The sequence below is a fragment of the Heptranchias perlo genome, chromosome 16 (genome assembly GCF_035084215.1).
Source record: "Heptranchias perlo isolate sHepPer1 chromosome 16, sHepPer1.hap1, whole genome shotgun sequence".
NCBI lineage: Eukaryota > Metazoa > Chordata > Chondrichthyes > Hexanchiformes > Hexanchidae > Heptranchias > Heptranchias perlo.
The window spans coordinates 51,148,925-51,175,419 of NC_090340.1; the positions used below are offsets into that span (position 1 = coordinate 51,148,925).

Here is a 26,495-nt window from a genome sequence, read left to right on the forward strand (position 1 = left end):
ATAGTAGAGGTAGAAACCCTCATCGCATTTAAAAGGTACTTGCATATGCACTTGAAGTGCCATAACGTACAAGGCTACGGACCAAGTGCTGGAAAGTGGGATTAGGCTAGGTAGCTCTACTTCGACCGGCACAGACATTATGGGCCGAATGGCCTCCTTCTGTGCTGTAAATTTTCCATGTTCTATGTTTCTAATATATGTTCAATAAAGGCACAGATTGGTCTTAATGGGTATTTTCCTGTTTGCTTTTCCCAGTGCTCACACTAGCCTTTGGTCGTGAGTTAGGTACACTTACCTTCTTAGGATTGATTGGTATTATTGATCCACCAAGAACTGAAGTCAAAGAAGCAGTTCATATGCTTCAAAATTCGGGAGTTGCTGTAAAGATGATCACTGGAGACTCTATGGAAACAGCCATTTCTATAGGTATAGTGAATTTTGGTACTCCAACTGTTTTACTGCAACAAACTGTTAGGGGCAATTTTCATCTTTAGGTTTAATACAGTTCTTTTTTAGTTTGTACTGTTTTATGACCTGCCAGAATCCTAAGTTACAAACAATTTGCATGTCAAACCTTATTTGCACAATGATTCACAATTCTAGGTGCAAACTCTGCTGATCCTACATTGGTAAGATGAAAATTGCGTGTCAGTCAAATTTAAAGGAATTGGGGACAATTAAAGGGAAGTTGAGTTGGTGCTGCATCAGATGCTTGTGATGAGGGTTTTCCTCTGTACCATTCTGCAGCATCATCCCATAGGTCAGCACGGCAGCATGCCTGCAAAATGTGCAGTCAGCTTTCAGGACACAGATGACCATTATAGCCCCTGCACATGTTCAAGCTCTATGCTGCATGGTAGTCACTGAAAAAAATGTATTTAGTAAAATAAACCCTAGGAACTGGCAGTACAGTAGTCTAGTTAATGAAGCGAAGATTGATTCTTTTAATATAGCAGTGAATAAAAAGTGTCTATCAAATTTGAAAATTATAATGGCAGAAATTGTAGTTCATTGTAGCCCCAATTCCGCTCTCCACATGCATCTAGCAAGGCTCCATTCCAACAATGGAGCCTTAGAATTTATACCTTATGTTATCTTGTTTACTAAAGCATGAAATGAACCGTTGTATTTACTGAATATTCTAGTATTATGCTTAAGTTTTTTGATATACTCATTTCTTTAAATCTGTTTCAGCAAACTTAAATTAGCAAAAAATAATTTAAAATGGGCGTTGAGAAGAATTTCTTTAATCATGATCAATGTGTAGAATAATTTGCCGGACAAGGTAATGAAGGCAGCAACTGGGATATTCAAAATGTAGTTGAATGCTATAATGGGAAATTTGGAGTTCTAGGGGGAGGAGTGTCAGTGGGCCAAATGGCCTTTTCTGGTCCTTGACTTTTCTTATGTTCTTAACTTATGAATAGGGTTTGCGCATGGTTTGCTCTGATCTTAATCTTTGGCTTTTTGTAATGGGTAACATGTTGGAAATTATATTCTCATTAGTAGTAAATAGCAACTATGTTGCTGTCTGATTTTATCCCTAGCAGCAGTGATGACCATGGTGTGGGGTTACCGACCCACCACTCATTCTTTTTTCTCTCTTAGGGTCCAAACTACTGGTAGTCCACCTTTACTGGATGTGACTTTGGGTTTCTTTAGGTGTGTCTTTGTGGTACAATTACAATATGTTTTTGTAATTTACTGCCCAAAATAAATCATTTCATTTTAATGATTAACTTTTAAATAAAACTGTCCAAGTTATAAAATATAACCACAAACTATGACAGTAGATAATATTTTCCAAATATGTGTGCACATTCAGGAAGAAGTATAGGCCTTTACAACAATGATTTGGAGGCAATGTCAGGGGAGCAGCTGGAGCAACTAGAAGACGAGGAGCTTTCCCTTATGGTAAAGAAGGTATGATCCCAATCCATTCATTCAAAAGCCAAACTAAATTTCAGCACTAAAATATTTTAAACTAGCAAAGTCACTTTCCAATTGTGTATTTATAAAAGTTATTTTCCTTTTTAATATTTATTCAACCACCTAGAGTTTGTATGTTTTTTAAATGTTTAGAATAAAATCACTATAACAATTTAAAGACCTGGGGGAAAAATTTGATAGAGCCTGTTATTGGGCGTAAGTAGCGTGATCCGCTATTACCCCCCCGCCCGATGGCCCCTGCGCAAGCAGGACAAGAACTTGATCCGGCCTCAGTATTCACCGTCAATCTGTGTTGAAATCCAGGCCTTGCATGTTGATTCAATTCAATTTGCACTTTCCACCAGCAGGGAGAGCCCCAATCTCTTAAAGGGAGGATGTCTCTTCAAATCTCAGAGGTGGCCAGTACCTGTTATTTTTTCAAAAAAAACAGTCTGTTGTCTGCACAAAGTCTGAATGGAGATCAGACATCGCACACATAAAACACAGATGCAGGTCCGGTCCCTATGTTTACAGACTGATGAGTTATGTTAAAACATTGAATAAAGGTTGCGCACCACTAAATCTCACATCCTCCAATCTGCATGCCAGACCTCACCAATCCGCCGATCTGAGTTGGTACCAGGCCTGCGAGAGTGCACGCACCAAGGTTCTCTGCTCTTGCACTACAGGCCTTGGCGCAAGAGGTAGACAGAAGGAGGGACATCCTATATCCATGGGAGGGCGGGGTGCAGGCAAGAGGCGCTCCAGACATACGGCCAAAAGGCAATGGAAGGTAGCGGGGGACAAAGTCTCAATATCAGACTCACAGCACCATGAACATGGATGCAGTGCAGGAAGAAGTTCAATGCTTTGACACAAGTGGCCAAGGTGAGGGAGGTCAACTGTCAAGTGGCATCTCCTACCAACTGCACCACTAGCTGCATCCACTGCTCCACTCCCCATCACCCACATACCAACAATCTCTTTCAATCAGTACTCAACTCTTCCAATAAGATGCTTCCTCTCACCCTTACACATTACCACTGTTGCAAGCCACCCACCCACAACTCAAAGGCCACACACACTGACAGCTGTTCAACCATGACAGGCACATCATAGAGACACAGGTCCTGCTTTCTTGCAGAAGAAGGTGGCGCATAACAGAAGGCAGCAAGTAGCAGTGGCATTTAGTCCCTCGAGCCTGTTCCACCATTCAAATGAGATCATGCTGGACCTGTGACCTAACTCCATATACCTGCCTTAACCTCATATCCCTTAATACCCTTGGTTCACAGAAATCTATCAACCTCAGATTTAGAATTCACAATTGAGCTAGCATCAACTGCCGTTTGCAGAAGAGCGTTCCAAACTTCTCCCACCCTTTGCGTATAGAAGCGTTACCTAATTTCACTCCTGCACGTCCTGGCTCTAAATGGTAGGCTATGTTCCTGCGTCCTAGTATTCAAGTATAGGAGACCTCTTAAACCAGTTACAGATGTCTTGGCAGCCAGAAGCAATAATCCAGCCACTAACCTGTAAATCCTGCATGGTCCCTTTAAATAGCGCTGGTGGGGGTCCTCCAGGCACTCTAAGACATGTTCAGATCATCGTGGTTAAGACTGTGCGTTGAGTTGAGCGTTAAATGCCAAAATGGTGTCTATCACTTTAAATCAGTGTTGCACACTGTTTCCATTTTCTCCTAACTTTACATGATGCAAGCGTTCGGTGCTTCGGCATGCACTAACTCCTATACCAAGACTGCTAGAAACGTACGTGCGCAGCCAAGACACCATCTTGGATGTTCGAGAGGCCACAACGCCGAAACAACGGGCGCTACACTGCCGAATTTAGCGCCCCCTGTACTTGTGGCTTCTTCATACGTTTTAAAATAGGATTGTAAATGCTCCAGAAAGCATAATTTTAATTTTAAAATTATGTATATACTACATGTACTTTTTTTTTCCTTTTTCCCTCTCTCCTGTTCTTCCCTACCCCTCCACTTTCAGGTGGCTGTATTCTTTAGAACAAGTCCAAAGCACAAACAGAAAATAATAAAGGTATAACTTATTTTTAAATTGCACAATAAGTGCTAAAAGTATTGATCCTCCTGCTTTAGCATTATCCATATATTTGCCAACCATATAAAATATCACTAAACCATTGTAATAGTAAATAGAAGTTGCTGCAAATGGAAACTATTTTCGATGCCTCTCAGCTAATCAGAAATAGATTTAGTTAAAATCTTATTTATATTTTGGTTAACCGCTAAACTATGCAGATATACACCTCTATAATTGTGGCTATATAGGCCCTCCAGAGCAATAATGCAGTAGTGGGGATGACCGGAGATGGTGTGAATGATGCTGTTGCTCTTAAGTCTGCTGATATTGGAATTGCCATGAGGGGAACAGGAACCGATGTCAGCAAAGAAGCAGCAGGCATGATTCTGGTGGACGATGACTTTTCATCTATTTTGTGAGTAACTTCTTAGCGGAGCAGGCTCGAGGGGCCGATTGGCCTACTCCTGCTCCTATTTCTTATGTTCTGTTGGTGCTGTTTAAGAATTAGTCTTTTTTTTAAAGTAACTTAGCAATGGTACACCACTTTTGCTTGCCAAATTATTTAATCTGAACATAGAAGTATATATATATATGTATGTAAGGTAAAAACTTTTTAAAGAATGTTTACGTTAAACTTGCATAAGGACTGGGTCAGGCTTTGCTGGTGATTGAATAGCCTGTGCCAATTACTGTCCAGGTTTACATATGACTGATGGCTTCTTGGATGCAGTATCAGGGCTACCGCTATCTTTTATAGAACTGTACCCAGCCATGAGTCACTTTCTTCAAGAAGGATAGGAGAGGAAAAATTCAAGCAGGAAAAAATAGGTAAATGCCAACATTTTATAATTTAATTATTTCCATGATGTGGAATAACCTGCCAAGCCATTGTTTTGTAGGTGTGCAATGGAGGAAGGCAAAGGAATCTTTTACAACATAAAAAATTTTGTGCGATTTCAACTGAGTACGTAAGTACAAATTTAGTTATTCATGTAAAGGACTCTAATTATCACTACAGATTACACAAGTGCCATAGGAGTTTTAAAAAATGTAAATTGTGGTTTTTTTTTCTGCAATTTTTTTTCTTTTAAACCTCCAGGAGTATTTCAGCCTTGAGCCTGATCGCTCTATCTACTATATTTAATCTGCCAAATCCACTAAATGCTATGCAGATTCTGTGGATCAACATCATTATGGATGGGCCTCCAGCTCAAAGGTACAGCTCAATATTAGTTATTTCAGTATAACGTCAAAGTCCTGCCATGTTCCTATGGTGTTGTCCAGTCGGGACCACTTGTTTAACTGGGACCCTGTTTGTGCTCTATTTATGTGTGAAGGTTGAATTATGTTAATATATTTTAATTTTTAATCATTTGATTTTCTTGATACCCATTGTTTACATTCAAATAGAACGGTGCATCATTTCTATTTATAGCAGGCCTGTGTGTATATTCTATATATAGTTGGATCATGTTCATGATGTGTGGTGCTTTTGGCTTTACTTTTTTAACATCGCTGGAATTTATATCTGTTACCTGTTTTTATCTTTCAATTTAATGAAGTACTCCAAATATTGTTTACCTTCAGCACTGGTATGCAACTTGACATCATCCCGTTTCATTTGGTATTGCTCTGTGACACTTCTCATTCCCAACATGTAGCATGGATCTGAGGGTACATTTACGCTAAAACTTTAGCATCATGCAAAGCAGTTTCCACTTCGCTGTGACACTAAAGCTGCAGTATAAATAAGGAGTTAAATCCCAACCTAACTCCAGAGAGAAATAGTGTAAAACTCCCTAGAGGAGATAAACTTGAACCTTGGACTTGACACCACATGAAGTGTAACCTGCAATATAAATACAGACTAAGCATGAGTTAAATAAAAACAAATTGAGATGCCTTAGGTGACGTTATACACACATGCATACACACACATCACTAGATAGCAACTGGGTGCATAAATCCTGTACTTGCCTCTCCCTCACCCAAGGTGCTGAGTGTGAGATCAGCTAACTCAACACAAATCAAGAATTAAACCTGGAACCTTCCTACTAATCAATGTAGCTCAACTCCTAAATAAACCCATTGAGCCATTGGAGAGTCCAGCTTATTAATTTTTAATATTTGGGACAACACAGGTAACAGCTTTGACTCTCTCATATTAAAATAGTTGAAAAGTAAGCTTATAAACTCCCAAGAGATTCACTTGGAATGCCATTTTTAACTATCACTTCCCACTAGAGTTATTCACTACCTAGGTTTAGCACAAGTGATATGAGATTACATATAAGGGTCTCACACTTCTGGCTTCAATGCATTTGGGAGGTAAATTGGGACCTGACCCTCAAGTAAATTATCGCTTTCAGATTGATTCATAAGAAACTGCTTCATATCAATGGTGAAGAAACAAGGTAAATAGCTTAAAAGAAAAAAAAATAAGTACTGCAGATTTTTTTTCTTTTTCTGTTCACTCTGACAAGGCTGCATTTATTTCCCATCCCTAGTTGCCCTCTGAGAGGCCACTGTGTAGCAGGCAGTAAGAGTGTGGGGCAGGAATCACAGGTAGGGCAGACCAAATAGGGTTAAGAGGCTCCCTTCCTTGAAGCACAATAATGAACCAATTGGGTTTTTACAACAATCCAGCAGGTTTCATGGTGCCGGCCCACAAATTACTCCAATTTAGTTTTGATAACTTGTTGTGGTAGGATTTTGAACTCTCAACCTCTGGGTTGCTACACCAATACCTTAACCACTACATTACCATGTTAAAGTTAGCAGTACAGAGAGGAATAGAGAAAGAGTAGAAGTGGTAAAGGAGATGTCCAGTTAAGAACTCTTTTTCTAAAAATCATTTTAGTGTTCTATAGAGTCATTACAGTAATAAGGCTATTGGGTTTACTGCAGTGGAATCTGAAATAACCTTGCGGATTTTTGTGAATAGCAGAAAACCAGCAGAAGTGGAGACTGACAGCATTTTTTCTTCACTTGGCTTCATTCTGCTCCTGCCAGCAAGATAAGCTGATTGGCTAGCTCAAAACTCCCTTGCTCACCTACCTATGACTCCATCCAGGGAATCTGTCATAGCCTGAGAGCTGGTCAAGATGCTTCCCCAATGACAACTGCAGCCCTCCAGGTTTAGAGGTGAGGATGCACTCACCTTCAGTAAGTTGGTAGTCTCCCGTAGCACTGATCCAGCAGAGCTGCCAACATTAAGACCAATACAGAGCCTGTTTGTTTAAATGGGCTCTTGTGTTGGTGAGTGGGGGATGTGTATTGAATGTGACAGCAGCTGGTTACTGTAGAGGCTGCACATTCAAAGCAACAATCAGCAGTGTAATTTGAGGACTCTCAATTAAGTCAATCATTATCAGCCAGCGGTTCACCTCAATTTTGGCAGATAATTAAGATTCCACTGTAATATTGGCTGTAATATTGTTTTTCTCAATGTATCAACACTTGAGCTAAAAACTCTCAAAACTGGTTGACCCAGGGAATGAACAGATTTGCTTATAATATATTTAGTCTCCATGGGACATTCAATGATCCAATTCATAAAAATACAAAATGGGAAATGTTCTTTTTCCTTACATATTTCAAGTTAAAAAGTTTGCTTGGTTTCTGTCAGTAGCAATAAATTTATCATTGTAGGAATGTATGTATGTAACAGTAAGCATGTGAAAGGAGCTACAAATTCGGCTTCTGATTAAATTGGAAAAACTTGCATTGATTTAGATTCAGTGTTGCACATTACTGCTAAAAAGTTCAAAGCATAATGTGCACAAGAGGGTGTTAAATTATGTTATGTTAGCATCTGTGACTAGTCAACATTTGTAACCTGAAGTTAAGTTCCTGTATGCATTTGAGCTTTAAAGAGCTCCAGTGTGCATCGAGTTCACTGCTACCTAATTCTGCTTTAGGGGAGGAGTATTTGCATTGGATTTCCTGTAACTAATTGCAAGCTTTTTTTTAGAAGCAGGAATGTATAGCTTTAAATTTTTGATCTGTGCCCTGCCAAACTAGTGGCAAAAACTACAAAAGTTTGTGCAAGAGTCTATTAGAAACATAAGCTTCGGATACAGTTTGATAGAATCTGCGTTTTGGACCTTGGAAATATTCAAATGCCCAACTTAGTGCAATGTAATTTCTAAATTGAGACACTCAAATGTTTCCTACATGAATGGCAGAATTCAATATGTTGCACTGATTTTCCTTGTTGCAGCAGTCACTGACAGTCAGGAACTTGACTCTTTAGACAAGTGACTCTTTCTTACATTAACCATAGGTGCTCTATTGAAATAAAGGAGGTGTAATTCGTTTGAATAGCATTTTTCTATAGTATGTTTTAATTATATTCTGTATTTTATCCATATTTTCTTAGCTTACGTGAGGACAACAGAAGATATACTGTACCACCATATGGTTTTAAAATTTAACTAATTGGTTGAATTTTGACCGATTTTAGTGTTTTTTTTTAAAATCTTTTAACTGTGAACATGGCTGTACTTTAAAAAGGCTATAACGTTCTTAAAATTTGGAATTCTTGAAATGGTGGCTTTCTTTCTCTCCTAAGAAACCTGAATCGACACCTCACAAAACCCCTTGGTACTGACCTAGAATTGGCAGCTATACATTCCACTCTGGCTCAAAGATTTCACCAGTTGAGAATTGCTTTAGAATTTGGTGCAATGCAGTTCATCAGATTCATCTGAATCCAGGCTGTTTTCCATATCTATCTATCTAATAAACCCTAGATACACGATGGAATTGATACACTATATTTACCCTGCATTGGTATCAAATAGGATATTTCTTTGATTATCCAAGCAAACTTGATTAAACTGCAGTCTTTTTTAAATTTTGATTTAAAATATATTTTAAGCTTCTTTTCTTTGTAGCTTTTTGCGACATCAATAACTTGCATGACAGACACTGAACCAGAAAGGGAGAGATTAGGAGGGTAACAAAAAGCTTGGCCAAAGAAGTGGATTTTAAGGAGTGGAGGGGATGAGGGAGGGAAATCCTGAGAGTGCGACGCATGGATACTAATAGTGAGGGGAAAAGGGAGGAGGGGTGCATAAGTGGCTGGAATCAGAGGAGCACAGAGTCTGGCAGCGGATTGTAGAAGGTTACAGAGATAGGGAAAATTGAGGCCTAGGAGAAATTTAAACACAAGTTAAATTTGAGGCCTTGGTTGGGAGAGGTTGCGGGGGACAGGAGCCAATATAGATCAGTGAGGATGGAAGTGTAGGATAGGATATAGGCAGCAGAGTTTTGGATGAGATGAAGTTTACCGAGACCAGCCAGGTGAGCATTAGAGTAATTCAGTCTGGAGGCGACAAAGGCATCAATGAGGGTTTTAGTGGCAAATGGGCTGAGGTATGGGTAGAGGCAGGTTAAGTTAGAGGTGAAAATAGGCAGTCTTTGTGATGAAGAGGATACATGATCGGTAGCTCAGCTTGGGGTTGAACAGAACACCAAGATTGTGAACAGTTTTAATGTTAATTGTCGTCTAATTTCACCTGCCTCTGAAAATGGAAGGCTGAAAGTAGCTGATGGGCATCATATCTCAAATATGCAAAACATGAATTATCTACTTTAAAACATTGTATTATGTAAAGCAAATTAGGCTCCAATAATGAGCTAGGTTTTCCTGCTAGTGATAATTGGAAGCACTGTTACCAATGATAGTGCAAATTTCTACCTGGTAATGTCAAACTTTTGATTTTGGCTGTCTCATAGCTGATTGGGGATGGTGTTCGGTAGACTATACTACTCACCTGGATATTGGTTTTAGTAATACATTCTTATATGTTGCCTCCCAACTCCCTTTTCCACCCCCCCCCCCCCAAAAGAAAATGCAGGACTTAGCTGTGCTATAGTATATCATGTTTTACACTGTACATATAGTCTGCTGAGTCAACATTAAAGAAGAAATATTGAAATTTTGCAAAAATATAGCCTAATGTACTTTCATTAAATTGACCCCCTAAGTATTTTAAGTGCTGAATACAAAATCTGACATAATTACAAAAACATTTATGTATTTAATTTTTCAAAATAATCTCTGAATTTAAGAGTCAAGAACATTTACATCTCCACCGCCTGGGCAGTAATTTATGGAAATAATTTAATGGATTGGAAATCGGGCAGGTTCTATAATGGCCATAGAATGATACAGCACAGAAGGAGGCCATTAGAAAATAGAATCATAGAAAATTTATGGCACAGAAGGAGGCCATTCGGCCCATCATGTCTGCGCTGGCCAAAAATGAGCCACTTAGCATTACAGTAATTCAGTCTGGAGGTGACCAAGGCATGAATTAGGGTTTTAGTGGCATATGGGCTGAGGTACTGGTAGAGGCAGATTATGTCAGAGGTGGGATTAGGCAGTCTTTGTGATGGCCCATCCTTCCTGTGCTGGCATTTTGAAAGAGCTGTCCAATTAGTCCCACTACCCTGCTCTTTCCCCATAGCCCTGCAAGTTTTTCCACTTCAAGTATTTATCCAATTCCCCTTTGAAAGTTATTATTGAATCTGCATCCACCACCCTTTCAGGCAGTGCTTTCCGGATCATTGCAACTCGCTGCGTAAAAAATGTTTTCCTCATGTCACCTCTGATTCTTTTGCCAATTACCTTTAAATCTGTGTCCTCTGGCTACCAACCTTTCTGACACTGGAACCAGTTTCTCCTTATTTACTCTATCAAAACCCTTCATGATTTTGAACACCTCTTTCAAATCTCCCCATAATCTTCTCTGCTCTAAGGAGAACAACCCCAGTTTCTCTAGTCTCTCCACGTAACTGAAGTCCCTCATCCCTGGCACCATTCTAGTAAATCTCCTCTGCACCCTCACTAAGGCCTTGACATCCTTCCTAAAGTGTGGTGCCTAGAATTGGCCACAATAATCCAGTTATGGCCTAACCAGTGTTTGAAAAAGGTTTAGCATAACTTCCTTGCTTTTGTACTCTTATGCCTCTATTTATAAAGCCAAGGATCCTGTATTCCTTTTTAACAGCCTTCTCAACTTGCCCTACCACCTTCAAAGATTTGTGTTTGTATACCTCAGGCCTCTTTGTTCCTGTACTCCCTTAAAAATTGTACTATTTAGTTTATATTGCATCTCCTCATTCTTCCTACCAAAATGAATCACTTCATACTTCTGTTAAATTTTATCTGCCATATGGCTGCCCATTTCACCAATCTGTTTGTGTCCTCCTGGAGTCTGTTACTATCCTCCTCAATGTTAACTACATTTCCAAGTTTCATGTCATCTACGTACTTTGAAATTATACCCTGTAAACCCAAGCCCAGGTCATTAATATATATCAAAAGGAGCAGTGGTCCCACCACCAACCCCTGGGGGACATTACTGCACACTTCCCTCCCGTCTGAAAAACAACCACTCACCACTACTTTCTGCTTTCTGTCCCTTAGCCAATTACGTATCCACGCAGCCACTGCCCCTTTAATCCCATGGGCTTCAAATTCAAAAATAAATCTCCTCATTTCTGTGTTGGGGAGTCAATCATCTCTGCCAGAGTACTGCCCAGGCAGTGAAAACAAAAATTTACCCATTCTGTTTGCATTATTTAGTATGGAAGTTTTACTGTGCATGAATATTTTTTTGAATGTTATGTATTTATGTTAATTCTAGTGTGAACAGTGCAATCGCTCTGAAAAGTCAAGCTTTGAGATCAGTCATCAGTAGTTAATCTTTTTAGAGTGGTTGTTATCGAGGTTTAAGATTCTTTGACTTCTGCTAGGATCGGAGTTAACCTTTTTGATAATGAGTTCCACTGTACAAGTTACGTCTTCCATTATCAAAGGAAAAAGTTTTTTTATGAGGACAGGAAAATGGGCTTTGCAAGTTAACTTTCTAACCTTTGTCTTATAGCTCATATCCAAAGAATTTTAGTAGATTTTTGTCCTAATTCTCTGTAGCTGTAATTGCTGCTCTAGATAAATTCAGAATGAAAGATGATTCCTACAGATGAATTAGTAATTCTAGTAGATTAAAGAGCATTCAGATGAGTACATGGTAAAGCTGCTGGATATGTGATTGGAAGATTTTAATTTTTTTTCTATTCTTTCTGTAGCTTGGGTGTTGAGCCAGTTGATAAAGATGTGATCAAAAGGCCTCCACGAAATGTCAAAGACTCTATCCTGAATAAGGGCCTAATTGTTAAAATATTATTCTCAGCTATTATCATTATCAGTGGTACCCTCTTTGTTTACTGGAAAGAGGTGTGTATAATTCAAAGAATGTTTGTTTATTGTGACATTTATACAAATTTTAATAATCGATCTTTTAATTACTGCCTAATACTCAGTTAAGTAATCTGTGTATATAGCATGAGTAGCGAATCTAATGCAATCAATGTTCTACAGACAGTGGGTCATTCGATTATTACTTTCGGAAATGTAGACAAACTTGGATATTAAGAAATTAGTGAATCAAGTAGTAATGTTCTTCTAGAAAGAAATTTGTTCCCATGTAAAATGAATAGTAGGATGCTTTATCATATGTTCACAGATTTTCCAATTTGGCAAGTTCTCAGCTGCACTGTTGGGTCAGGTGCTCAAAAGAAGTGAATCCCTTTCCTACATGGAGGGGAGCAGAGAACAAAATAATGGGAGGGGTCAACATCATCAATATATAGTTGAAACAGAAAATAGATCACTGGGTTGTTAATTTCTGATTGATAAAGCTGAACTGAAATCAAATATTTTAGTTTATATTTTTAAAGAAATAGAATATGCATCTATGCACCAACTGGGAATGTTACCAAATGCTGCTTTATTGTTATCCAAAACTATTCCCTCCCACCCACACAGGGGACAAACTGCAGATTTCTCTGACATCACTGAACAAAATAATGCTTTTTAATTTAAATAGTCTGTTTTATGCCTGGAAAGGGGGGGAGGGGGAGGAAAAGAGGGGTCATTTTTAACTTTGGCCCGAAATAGGTGCAAGATCAGTAATGCGTCTATAGCATCTGCCCAAAGCCACCATCAGGAGGCCCGAACCATCTTTAGGGTTAGGCCTTATTTGAGTTTAACCAGCGAGCTGCTGGTGCCAAACAGGCAATCTCCACCTGTTTGGCACCAGTCGGTTTTGAAAGGCCAAAAATTGGCAAGCTTCTGCATGGAGCCGTTTGGCTGGTTGGGCCCATTTGTTGGGGGGGGGGGGAAGGAGAAGAGGGTAAGAACAGGTCGGCAGTAGTTTTGTAGGGACCAGAAGGAGTATTTCTATGTCCCCAGACCCCTCAAATTCCCCCCCAAGCAATTTCCCAGGCCATTTTTGAAGCAGTTTCCTTTAATGAGTCCTTAACAAGCTTGCTTTTTTTTAACTTTTCATTGATTTTTCTTGAACCTGTTTTTGGATAGATGCAATCCTCAAAATGGCACTAAACAGTGAGAAATAGTTCACATATATTTTCTATTTGTATTGCACTGTTTGCACACTTCTACCTTTTCACTAAAATTAAAAATCAGAGGAAAATATAGGCCATAGTGTCAATTTTTCCTGTTTCAAATGTATTGTACTTTCTTCCAATATTTTAATCATGGACACTGTGTGCTCTGAAGGATTGAGATAAGTAGCTTAACATAGTAGTTATCAATAGTTTCAATTTTTTAATGCTTCTGTAACTTCAAATCTAGCGCTTTATTTAAAATAGCTTCCAGAGGGGAAGATTTCCTCAAGGACGACAACCATGACATTTACCTGCTTTGTCTTCTTTGATATGTTCAACGCTTTAAGTTGTCGCTCTCAGGTACAAAATGCTACTTAACTTATTTATTTTTAGAATGCCATAGTGTAAAGGGACTATATTAGTTTTTGAAAATAGAGCAAACTGCAAATTACAGGTGCAAAACAAGGTATCTATTTTCTGTTCCTTGCTTTTTTTTTCAAAATAAGATCCTTCCTCTTGTGTTTCTACCTTGCAGACAGTATTACAGTATTTTTGAGATTTGTACATTGAATGGCAAAAACACTAACATCTAAAAACCCAGGTTTCTTCTTCTATTCTCCAATTCATAAACACTGGCTTCTAATTCAGGGCAGCTTGGAACTAAATAATTTCAATACAAAGTACTTAATGGAGTAAATATTTTAAAAAATTGCTCCAAATTTAGAGAAAACTTTAGAATCTGCTATAATTTACTAGAAAAAAAATCAAAAATGTGTTTTCTTTTTTACAATTTTGTATTTTAAAATAGTCAAATGTAGCACAACATTTTTGAGGTTGTTCACTGGTGATTTTTCTTGCACTTCCATGATGGTAGATTGATATTTCAAAGGTGATCAGTAATTCTAAATATGTGCAAGTTTTATCTTCCTGACTGGGATGCCCTACTGTAGCAAACCTAACAAAGCTATTGTGGTCTGTGTGTATAAATTAGGGCCATTTTTCAATGGCAATATTTTAATGTATGTTTTGCATGAAACTACAGCATAACCTTATCAAGTAAACCACATTTCTTTAGTCTGCTAAACCAAAGCACAAGAAGATCTCCTTATGGCTCCGGTGTTTAAATGCAACACAGAAGGGTAGAAATTACAATTGGTGGTGTTCTCGTACGAGTACTTAATGTGCTTACATCAAATCCCTATTTTTATGCATGTATTAAAATGGCGGAGAGGGGAATTTGATATGAGTTTGATCACTGTTTGTCCAAGAACAGTGCTGATATGAAGTTCTACCCTATGGTGTGCTACGGAGTCATACAAACCAGGAAAATCGCAGGCTCAATCTCTGATCTTGGCTGCGTTGAATTTCAAGAGAGCAGCAGGAAATTGTTCTTGATTTTCTTCCTCCCTCCCTAGCTCAAGATTTCCAAATTATACCTTTTCTTTTCTAGACAAAATCAATATTCCAAATAGGCCTTTTTCGTAATCACATGTTCCTTTATACTGTACTTGGCTCACTTCTGGGACAAATGGCTGTCATCTATTTCCCACCTCTGCAGACAGTTTTCCAAACAGAAAGCCTCAGGCCACTTGGTATGTAATTGGAGATTTTTTATTGGTGTATTTTAACTTTGTTGATTTACTTTTCTGTTGGCAACATTTTATAGCACATATATCTGTATTCATAAGTTAATTTTCTTAGTGATTGACTTTATATTGTAGGAAATAAAACCATTTTGAAGTTACACCCTTTGGCAGTGGCTTACTATTCTTAATATCGGATGCTGCAAGTGCATTTCATAACAGTACTACAGCACTTAAAAGAAAATTATGCTTTTAGGTATATTAGGTAAAATTCTTTATCTAATATAGTGAATTTTTAAAAATCCCCCTATTGTTGAAGGTTTTAGCTTCAATAGTGTGAAATTGTGTTCATATTCCTATCTGTTACGTCTGTCAACCGATCTAATAATGTTTGGGTTTGGATTGTAACTTTTATAGTTGCCAAAGTTTATAAATCCTATCCTGTAACAATTGGCTTACACCACACATGTAAGCAGTGTAGATGAAAACATAAAATTACAAAGCGATATTGATAGATTAGGTGAATGGGCAAAACTGTGGCAAATTGAATTCAATGTAGACAAATGTGAGGTCATCCACTTTGGATCAAAAAAGGATAGAACAGGGTACTTTCTAAATGGTAAAAAGTTAAAAACAGTGGATGTCCAAAGGGACTTAAGGGTTCAGGTACATAGATCATTGAAGTGTCATGAACAGGTGCAGAAAATAATCAATAAGGCTAAAGGAATGCTGGCCTTTATATCTAGAGGACTGGAGTACAAGGGGTAGAAGTTATGCTGCAGCTATACAAAACCCTGGTTAGACCGCACCTGGAGTACTGTGAGCAGTTCTGGGCACCGCACCTTCGGAAGAACATATTGGCCTTGGAGGGAGTGCAGCGTAGATTTACTAGAATGATACCTGGACTTCAAGGGTTAAGTTACGAGGAGAGATTACACAAATTGGGGTTGTATTCTCTAGAGTTTAGAAGGTTAAGGGGTGATCTGATCGAAGTTTATAAGATATTAAGGGGAACAGATAGGGTGGATAGAGAGAAACTATTTATTTCTGCTGGTTGGGGATTTTAGGAGTAGGGGGTACAGTCTAAAAATTAGAGCCAGACCTTTCAGGAGTGAGATTACAAAACATTTCTACACACAAAGGATGGTAGAAGTTTGGAACTCTCTCTTCCGCAAACGGCAATTGATACTAGCTCAATTGCTAAATTTAATTCTGAGATAGATAGCTTTTTGGTAACCAAAGGTATTAAGGGATATGGGCCAAAGGCAGGTATATGGAGTTAGATCACAGATCAGCCATGATCTTGTCAAATGGTGGAGCAGGCACAAGGGGCTGAATGGCCTACTCCTGTTCCTATGTTCCTATATAAGCAATATTTATAAATAAATATTTTGAACATTGATGTATTGATATCACTTTCTGAATTTTACAATCCAGCCTTCCTTGAAAACTAAACATATCTGTATCTTCAATTCCTTTACAGACTTGCTGTTCTTGATTGGCTTGGCCTCTTTGGTTTTCTTTGCATCGGAGTTATTGAAGTTAATTGAAAGGATATGGTCTTTAGCCACTGAAAGGAAAAATGATCCCAATTTTGGAGTATGACCGTATTAATTGGAATGTAACTGCATCGGCTGAGCCATGGTGCATGACAGGATTGCACAACTAGACTTTATCAGAACTATCAATGACTTATTGAAATTTAATATTGAATGCTGTGATGCTTTTTTTGTTATACAGTGAAGTTCACTTAAGAGAATTGCTTTCGTTCAGAATGTGTTGATGCCCTTAAACAGGAGGATTCCTAAGTTCAATTTTGGACACCTGCAAATTTTCAATACAAAATGGCAGTAAGTCTTGAAGTGGGCTACACAGAATCATTGGTTAATGGGATGTGCAAAAGAATCTTATGTATCAAAGTTTGCTGACGATACAAAGCTAGGTGGGAAAGTAAGCTGTGAAGAGGACGCACTCGGGCTGCAAAGTGATATAGACAGGTTAAGTGGGTGAGAAGGTGGCAGATGGAGGCTAATGTGGGGAAATGTGAAATTATCCACTTTGGTAGAAAGAATAGAAAAGCACAATATTTCTTATAAAGGTGAGAGATGAAGAAATGTTGGTAGCAGAGGGATTTGGGTGTCCTTGTACATGAATCACAAAAAGTTAACATGTAGGTACAGCAAGCAATTAGGAAGGCAAATGATATGTCAGCCTTTATTGCAAGGGGCTTGGAGTATAAGAGTAAGGGGACCTGGCTGCATTATATAGGGCTCTAGTGAGACCACACCTGGAGTACTGTGTACAGTTTTGGTCTCCTTACCTAAAGAAGGATATACTGGCCTTAGAAGGGGTGCAACGAAGGTTCACTGGATTGATTTCTGGGATGAGAGGGTTGTCCTATGTGGAAATTGTATAGAATGGGCTTATATTCTCTGGAGTTTAGGAGAATGTGATCACATTGAAACATATAAAATTCTTAGTGGGCTTGACAGGGTTGTTGCTGAGACTGTTTCCCCTGGCTGGAGTCTAGAATTGGGGGTCTCTGGGCGCTAAATTGGGCTGTGTAGCACCCATTGCTTCGAATACTAGGACGCGGGGACATAGCCTAACATTTAGAGGCAGGAGTGAAATTAGCATATGCAAAAGTTGGGAGACATTTGGAACGCTCTTCTACAGACGGTAGTTGATGCTAGCTCACTTGTGAATGCTTAATCTGAGATTGATCGATTTCTGTGAACCAAGAATATTAAGAGATATGGGGCTAAGACAGGTATATGGAGTTAGGTTACAGGTCCACCATGATCTCATTGAATGGTGGAACAGGCTCAAGGGGCTAAATGTCACAGCCACTTTGATGCCTCTTGATATGCGCCACCTCCCGCTAGAAAGCGGGACGTGTGCCTGGGTGATGTGCCTGTCATGGTTGAATAGCTGCCAGTGTGTGTGGGCAGCTTGAAATGGTGGTAATGTGTAAGGGCAAGAGGAAGCATCTGATTGGAAGAGTTAAGTACTGATGGAAAGAGTTTATTGATATGTGGGGGATGGGGGGGTTTAGTGCATGGTGCAGTTGGTAGGAGACACCACTTGACAGTTGACCTCACTCACCTTGCCCACTCATGTCAAAGCATTGAACTTCTTCCTGCACTGCATCCATATTCATGATGCTGTGCGCCTGGCATTGACTTTGTCCCCTGCTGCCTCACTGTCTTTTGAGTATATGTCTTGAAGGGCTTCTTGCTGCCCCCTGTGGATATAGGATGTCCCTCCTTCTGCCCTCCTCTTGCACCCAAGGTCTCTAGTCCATCAGCAGAGAACCTTAGTGCATGCACTCTCGCAGGCCTGGTACAAACTCAGATCAGTAGATTGATGAGGTCTGATGTGCAGATTGGAGGATGTGGAATTTAGTAGTGCGCAACCTTTATTCAATGTGTAAACATAGGGTTGGGGCCTGCATCTTTGTTTTATGTGTGCGATGTCTGATCTCTGTTCAGACTCCATGCAGACAGTAAACTTATTTTCAGCAAATAACAGGTACCAGCTACCTCTTAAGAAATTTCGAAGAAACATCCTCCCTTTGAGATGGAGCTCCCTCTGGTAATGGAAAGTGCAAATTGCATTGATTCCACATGCAAGGCCTGGAAAGGAACACTGATTGCAGGTAAGTGCACCCTTGGGTCCAAACTTGCGTCCTGCCCGCACAGGGTCCGTTGGGCACGGGGTGGAACACTGCCCAAAACTGACCCTTATCGAATTCTTCCCCCCCCAGTCTCATGATAAAGGGATTGGCCATCTAGGACCGAGATAAAGAAAAAAAATTCCCTCAGGGTTGTGAATCTTTAAAATTCTCTACCTCCAGAGGGTTGTGGATGCTCAGCCATTGAGTACATTCAAGACAGAGATCGATAAATTTTTGGACACTAAGGAAATCAAGGGATATGGAATCAGGCAGGAAAATGGAGTTGAGGTAGAAGATCAGCCATGATCTTATTGAATGGCGGAGCAGGCTCGAGTGGCTGTATGGCCTACTCCTGTTTCTATTTCTTAAGTCACTTTAATAGGATGACATGAACTCTTCATGGACACAGTCTCTTTAAACATACTGAATTTTATTGAGAGAAATATGTAATGAAAACATAATTGTAGGTACTTGGAATAAATTCACTCTCATAGCAAAATGTTGGCTAAATTTATCTACATAAAAACTACAATCATTCTGCAGCAGTATTAAATAATGCAAGCTTTGCAGTTACTAATGCTGCATAAATCAGACTGTACTAAGCAATAAAATTACCAACATCTTAAGAATCCATTTTGTGAAGATTTGGTGTTTAGAAAAAAGATACAAAATCTAAAACTTGCAATATTCCTCCCCCCCCCCACCTTCATCCAAATGATGCTGCACTGGGATCTTAGCAACTACAGCAAACACAATTTTTTTGAATAAACCTAATCAAACTGCAACCTGTCCTACTTTCCCTTCTGTGCTTGATTATGGGGGAGGATGCAGCGATATACATTGTTATTAAATCCAGTGAAAATCCCTCCCCAATACAAAAAGTGACTCTTGCCTCCAGTTTTGTGGAAATACGTAACAGAACAATTAGCCTTATAATTGTTCTTTGCAGCCGAAAGTGAAAACCAGCTCAGGAGTCACGAAGATGCTCTGCTATCCATAGACTCTTACCCTAATATTGGGCAAATCTTTTATTGCGATAGATGGGTTTTGTTTAATCAGTATTCCATAAGGAAGAACAGAAGATTCTGTCCTCATCTGCTGGTTAATTTATGGTTTCTCCTGATGTTAGAGACTTGAACAATTCAATTATGTCCCCTTTTTAAGGAATAATGGTGACATTTAAAGGCTACTGTATATTATACTGTTTATTCTATGCTTTCATGTTTAGGAAGCATTTCCTTCTTCCTCTTCATCCTCGCCTGGATCTCGCAGTCCATCACTGATCCTTGTTTTTCCAATCATTTCCAGCAAGGTGCGTGCTTCAGGATCCTGATCTAGTACACCCTTGGACTTAGACTAGAAGTAAAAAGAAAAGAATTTGAATTAAAGTACAAAAGCCAAAAGCCACAAGCCACTTTACATTTGGTCAATGTCAAAGATCATTGAGAAAGTAAATAAATTATTCCATGAATACAATTAGGCCTATCTAAAAAGTTGAATCTTGATTTAAAAACAAAATCTTTATAATGGCTGTGTAAAGAATGCCAAGAAAAAAATGTTGTTTATGAATATTTTTACTTAAAACAGTGAGTGCTGGTATTGCTAAATGTACTGCTTGGAAGGTGGATGCTGTGATAGCTAAACAAACACAGTTGATGCTGATTCAACTTTTGGATTATATTAAAATCAAAAACAAATTTCAAATCTGAAAATTAAGTTTAAAATGACTTAAAGGAGAAAATTAGTTTAGAAAAAAAATCAAGATAGCATCTGAACTGGGATTCAGGGAAAAACTGTGAAAGGGATGCTGTATTTTGAAAAACATGAAAATAATAAATGCAACAGCTGCAACTTAAGTACAACAATGTCAGACCCATAGCGCCTCCCCTCACTACATGCAACCCAAACAACTGAAATGTGCAGACAGTGCTCAATAAAAATAATAATGAACAGAGCAGCGCTTTCAGTCTTACAGGCTGGCACCCTGGGTATCTTGCCCATTTACCCACTAATTACCAGAAGGCTTTCACTGAGGCACCCGAGGTGTGAACCACAGATATAAAGTACTTTTTTCCCAGGTTTACCGGCAGTAGCAGCCGGAAGATCGATCGGCAATTCAGAGAGGCTCCCGGCCAATCTGGGAGGGTTGGCAACCCTACTAATAATTCTGACTCCATCATCGGTCAGGTTTGGTAACTCCTTTAAGCCAGTGCCCTCAGTGATATGATCAGCACTGTTCAAAAGTAATGTATTCAATGCTGCCATCTGGAACCAGGTGAATTTGAAGGAGTGTTTCATCATAAAGTAGAAAATGTTAAGATACATTCCTGGGCCTAAAAGGAGATGGCCAGATAGTATTCATTCTTGAATCAAAGAGCTGGCACATTTGTATTAATATCAATTTCCCAAGGATCTGTTTTTATGCAACAACTATCACATCAACATAGCTTTAAATTGTCATAAAGATCTGGGCTAACAGGTTGGATCAGATTCTACATTCCCTTGTGTACAAGTAAATGTTATTGATGCCTAATTTGCACATTTGTTGACTATAAGCAAGGTAAGACCCAGTAATAAGGCAGGTTTCAAAACATTAGGAATGCATATCAAGAAAAATCAAATGAGCTAATATGAAGATGGCCATTCTTCCAGAATACCAAATCTATCTTGCAGTTGTTTGCACACTCCATTTAATTTAGTTTTTTTTTGTCCTCCTCTTGCACCCAACTGTAAATGCAAAATGGCATGGTTGCTCGCACAACCATCGAGTTCAAGGAGCACCATATCCACACCAATTTGTAGTTACCTGATGTATCTGGTCATTTATTTACAGTCGTCCTGGAAAAATGGATTTCAATACCAAAACACCAATAAAAATCCCATAATAAAAACAGAACTCGACACAAGCAATCTAGTAGATAATCTATGCAGTTTAACCCGAAGAAAAACACATCACAAGTTAAACCTGCTTGCCATTACAACTAAAAGACTCAACTTCTACCCAATTCAAAATCTCACCATTTCAATATTTTGTATGGATGCAAAAATTCTGCAAACATTGTTAGAAGTACAGGTGTTGAAATATTTGATCTGTAGCTCAGTTTCAGATCCGTATGTTTCACTTATGGACTCTATACCAGGAAGGGTCTTTTTTGAAAAACAATGAATTATCGAAAGATTTACTTTAAAAACCCATTAAAAGCTCTCATACAAAACAGTAAATCACTGATGCCTTCACTGAATTAACAACCATAATCCAAACTCAAGACTCCAGATCAAGGTACTTCCTGTCCCATCGCAAACCAGGTAAAAGTGGGGAAGACATAAACACAGGAATTCTGGTCTAGAGGGAGACAAGTTTGCAATTCCATTTTCTCTTCCCTCGAGGAGATCTACCATTTTGACCGAACACATGCTGGTGTGTAAAGGGACAGTACAGAATTCTGTCTGCTTGAACACCACCTGACTGGCATCAAGGACCTGAAATTAAGATGTTATTTAGGCTTTCCAGTGGAGCTAGTCGCTTTTTAAAATTGCAATTGCAGGAGGTATTAATAATAAAACAACTGGGCACCAGCCATTAATGAATGGAATTTTTTTTCTTTTTTTAAAAAAAAAGGGCTGTAACTTACCAGAGGATCTTCAGGGGGGATTCCCACTGTCCATACCTCCAAAGTGTCAATACTAAAATTTTCCTGGGCAGACAGCTGAGGGCTATTGTAAGTTGTACACCGTGGCTTTGCTTTGCTGTGTCCTCCACCATAGTCACCGTCAATCCACAATCCAAAGTAATTGTGCTGCCCTCCCATGCCCTGTATAAGAATTACAAGAGAATGTCAATTTTATAATCATTATCTCCACTTTAAATTTAATATTAATGTCATATGTTGTAACCAGAATGTTTTAAGTGCATTGCTTCTAATTAGTTGAGATCTTCCACACAGTTCTGTTTATCAAAAAAAATGCAGCCTGCAGCCTACTAGGAGATTATTCCATTTGTGTGTTTTAACTCATGTACAGTCTGCCTTTTTATAACATCCAGCTTGGACAGAATTCAGGAAGTTGTAGCTATTCTCCAAAGGTTTGAAGACGACATTTATACAGCACTTTATCACATTGTCAGAAACATTTCAAATGGCTCCAAATACAATGAATTATGTGGCAGACATTGATTTTTGATATTTCGTGAGGAAGGAACGTTGTCCAAAACAGTTTAAACATCTCCCAAAGCAACACTCCCCTCAGTATTGTACTGGATTGTTAGTTTAAATTGTAAACTCAAACTTCTGGTATGAAAAAAATGAAAGACTTGCATTTATATCGTGTTTTTCACAATCTCACGATGTCCCAACGTGCTTTACAGCCAATTAAGTACTTCTGAAGTGTAGTCACTGTTGTAATGTAGGAAACGCAGCAGCCAGTTTGCACACAGCAAGATCCCACAAACAGCAATAAAATAAATGACCAGATCATCTGTTTCAGGTGTTGTTTGAGGGATAAATGTTGGCCAGGACATGGGGGAAACTCCCCTGCTCTTCTTCGAATAGTATCATGGGATCTTTTACGTCCACTTGAGAGGGCCGACAGGGCCTCGGTTTAACATCTCACCCCAAAAATGGCACCTCAGTACTGCACTGGAGTGTAAGCCTAGATTTTGTGCTCAAATCGCTAGAGTGGGACTTCAACCCACAACATTCTAACTCAGAGGAGAGCGTGCAGGCAGCATGCGTAACAAGATAGAAGAATTAATGGCACAAATAGAGATAAATGGGTTTGATCTAGCAGCAACTACTGAGACGTGGTTGCACGATGACCAAGGTTGGGAACTAAATATTCCAGGGTACTTGATTTTTCAAAAAGACAGATGAAATGGAAGGGGGGGGGGGCAATAGCCCTGATAATAAAGGATGACAGTAGTAAGAAAGGATCTAGGCTCGGAAGATCAGGAAGTAGAATCATGGAGATAAGAAATAACAAGGGGCAGAAAACACTGGTTGAAGCAGTTTACAGGCCTCCTAACAGTGGTTATATTGTTAGCCAAAGTATTAATCAAGAATTAAGAGGAGCTTGTATAACAAAGGTAATGCAATAATCGTGGGGGACTTTAATCTTCATATAGACTGGGCAATTCAAATTGGCAAAAGTAGTTTGGAGCACAAGTTCATGGAATGCATTCGAGACAGTTTCCTGGAACAATACATCGTGGAACCAACCAGGGATCTTGTCTTGCTTAATGAGACAGGGTTAATTAGTAATCTCATAGGGATCCTCTGAGGAAACAAGAGTAAGGAAGTCTTGCTGCAATTATACAGGGCTTTGGTGAGACCACACCTGGAGTACTGTGTACAGTTTTGGTCTTTGGTCTTTGGTCTCCTTACCGAAGGAAGGATATACTTGCCTTCGAGGCGGTGCAATGAAGGTTCACCACCTTGATTCCTGGGATGAGAGGGTTTTCCTATGAGGAGAGATTGAGTAGAATGGGCCTATATTCTCTAGAGTTTAGAAGAATGAGAGGTGATGTCATTGAAACATATAAGATTCTGAGGGGGCTTGACAGGGTAAATGCTGAAAGGCTGCTTCTCCTGGCTGGAAAGACTAGAACTAGAGGGCATAGTGTTGGGATAAGGGGACGGCCATTTAGGACTCAGATGAGGAGGAATTTCTCCACTTGGAGGGTTGTGAATTTTTGGAATTCTCTACCGCAGAGGGCTGTGGATGCTGAGTCGTTGCGTATATTCAAGACTGAGATTGATAGGTTTTTGGACTCTAAGGGAATCAAAGGATATGGGGATCAGGTGAGAAAGTGGAGTTGAGGTCGAAAATTAGCCATTAACTTATTGAAAGGGAGAGCAGGCTCAAGGGGCCATATGGCCTACTCCTGCTAATATTTCTTATGTTCTACCACTGAGACAAGGCTGACACATAAGTTGAGAACATTTGGATATGATGTAGAAGTCGGCCTAGTGTAAGAAACTAATAACAAACAGAAAATGCCAGAAACACTTGGCAGGCCCGTCAGCACCCGTGAAAAGATCAGGCAAGACAATATCACAGATGTGGACCCTTTGTCAGGACAGAGTTTATATCCGAAACATTAATTCATCTATTTTACATAAGAACATAATAAGAAATAGGAGCAGGAATAGGCCAATCGGCCACTCGAGCCTGCTCTGCCATTCAAAAAGATCATGGCTGATCTGATCCTAACCTCAAATCTAAATTCATGTCCAATTTCCTGCCTGCTCCCCGTAACCCCTAATTCCCTTTACTTCTAGGAAACTGTCTAGTTCTGTCTTAAATTTATTTAATGATGTAGTTTCCACAGGTTCCTGGGGGAGCAAATTCCACAGACCTACTACCCTCTGAGTGAAGAAGTTTCTCCTCATCTCAGTTTTGAAAGAGCAGCCCCTTATTCTAAGATTATGCCCCCTAGTTCTAGTTTCACCCATCCTTGGGAACATCCTTACCGCATCCACCCGATCAAGCCCCTTCACAATCTTATATGTTTCAATAAGATCGCCTCTCATTCTTCTGAACTCCAATGAGTAGAGTCCCAATCTACTCAACCTCTCCTCAGATGTCCACCCCCTCATCCCCGGGATTAACAGAGTGAATCTTCTTTGTACTGCCTCGAGAGCAAGTATGTCTTTTCTTAAGTATGGAGACCAAAACTGTATGCAGTATTCCAGGTGCGGTCTCACCAATACCTTATATAACTGCAGCAATACCTCCCTGTTTTTATATTCTATCCCCCTAGCAATAAAAGCCAACATTCCGTTGGCCTTCTTGGCCTTTTCTTCACAGACACTGACTGACTCATCAAGTGCCTTGTGTAGTCTCTGATCTTGTTACCGATTTCAGCATCTGCAGTTTTTTTGCTTTTTGCAAGAAATTAGTGTTTATCAAACCTCATTTCTTTTTACAACCCTTCTGATTCCTAGCATGAGATGTTTATACCAATAATGAATGGTTTGAAGAGGGGATATAACTGGAAACCATTGATCCCCTGAATTTATCCACCATTTATGTTGCTACTGTATGAAAGGTTAAGGTGGAATTTTTGTTTTGGTAAATTGGGACAGACGTACTCTTGCGTACTCTTACTCTTATCGGTGTATCACAGGCACCAGGGTGCCACCTGGTACTGTTTAGATAGATTGGCTGTCAGAAGGAACATTATGTGATTAGCAGGGAAACCATTGTTCTGTTAATTACATGGCTTGAACCCACAACCTTCTGAACCATTAGAATCAAGACCAGCTGTTCCCTCCAACTTCTCTTTTCATGTTTAATTGGGAGTTTTTAAAAAAAATTCTGGGAAATTGTTCAAACATTTAATCTAAACTGCTTCTTAGTTGACTTGCTTCATTTCGAATAGAATCTTTATGGCTACTTGTTTAGGCTCTTTCATTGGTCAGGAGATGCTTTTGGAGTGCAAGTGGACATTAGTGCCCTTGCAAATATTTCAACCACATCCATTGGGAGCATATGAGCACTATACTATAATACAGTCTCTACACAGCTTTTTATTGCTCAATCAACTACAGCAATACTGTTTGCTGCCATGAGCCAGTTTAAGGCAACTGGGACTTTAAATCCCAATTGGTTGCTAAAATAGATCAAATCTTGCCTGATAGAAATAGCACGTAAAGGGTTGTGATGGGAGTACCAAGGGATTGGTCTTAGGACCCTTGATAGCCATGTGTAATTCTGGGCACAATACTTACAGCAATGTACATGCAAGGGCACTGAGAAAAACAAGAATGATCTCGAGTGTAAGGAGATGAGCTATGTGGGAAGGTTAGAGAAGCTTAATTCTACAGTGCA

General features: G+C 39.3%; 2 protein-coding genes across 5 annotated transcripts in view; one reads left to right on the top strand and one right to left on the bottom strand.

Annotated features, from left to right (window-relative positions):
• LOC137333778 (calcium-transporting ATPase type 2C member 2-like) overlaps positions 1 to 19,157 on the top strand; it is an 87,056-nt gene extending 67,899 nt beyond the window's left edge. The window contains exons 18-27 of the mRNA XM_067998114.1: positions 256 to 426; positions 1,826 to 1,923; positions 3,936 to 3,986; positions 4,238 to 4,404; positions 4,889 to 4,957; positions 5,089 to 5,205; positions 12,090 to 12,237; positions 13,674 to 13,769; positions 14,860 to 15,001; positions 16,476 to 19,157. Of these exons, the coding sequence (XP_067854215.1) occupies positions 256 to 426; positions 1,826 to 1,923; positions 3,936 to 3,986; positions 4,238 to 4,404; positions 4,889 to 4,957; positions 5,089 to 5,205; positions 12,090 to 12,237; positions 13,674 to 13,769; positions 14,860 to 15,001; positions 16,476 to 16,597 (1,181 nt within the window). The 3' untranslated portion in view covers positions 16,598 to 19,157. The remainder of the gene's footprint in view (positions 1 to 255; positions 427 to 1,825; positions 1,924 to 3,935; positions 3,987 to 4,237; positions 4,405 to 4,888; positions 4,958 to 5,088; positions 5,206 to 12,089; positions 12,238 to 13,673; positions 13,770 to 14,859; positions 15,002 to 16,475) is intronic.
• The window catches only part of meak7 (MTOR associated protein, eak-7 homolog), a 29,498-nt gene continuing 22,101 nt past the window's right edge, over positions 19,099 to 26,495 (bottom strand). For all 4 annotated transcript variants that reach the window (XM_067998111.1, XM_067998110.1, XM_067998109.1 and 1 more), the window contains 2 exons: positions 22,301 to 22,480; positions 19,099 to 20,024 (listed from right to left, as the gene is read on the bottom strand). In XM_067998111.1, coding sequence (XP_067854212.1) covers positions 19,893 to 20,024; positions 22,301 to 22,480 — 312 coding nt within the window. In that variant the 3' untranslated portion in view covers positions 19,099 to 19,892. The remainder of the gene's footprint in view (positions 20,025 to 22,300; positions 22,481 to 26,495) is intronic.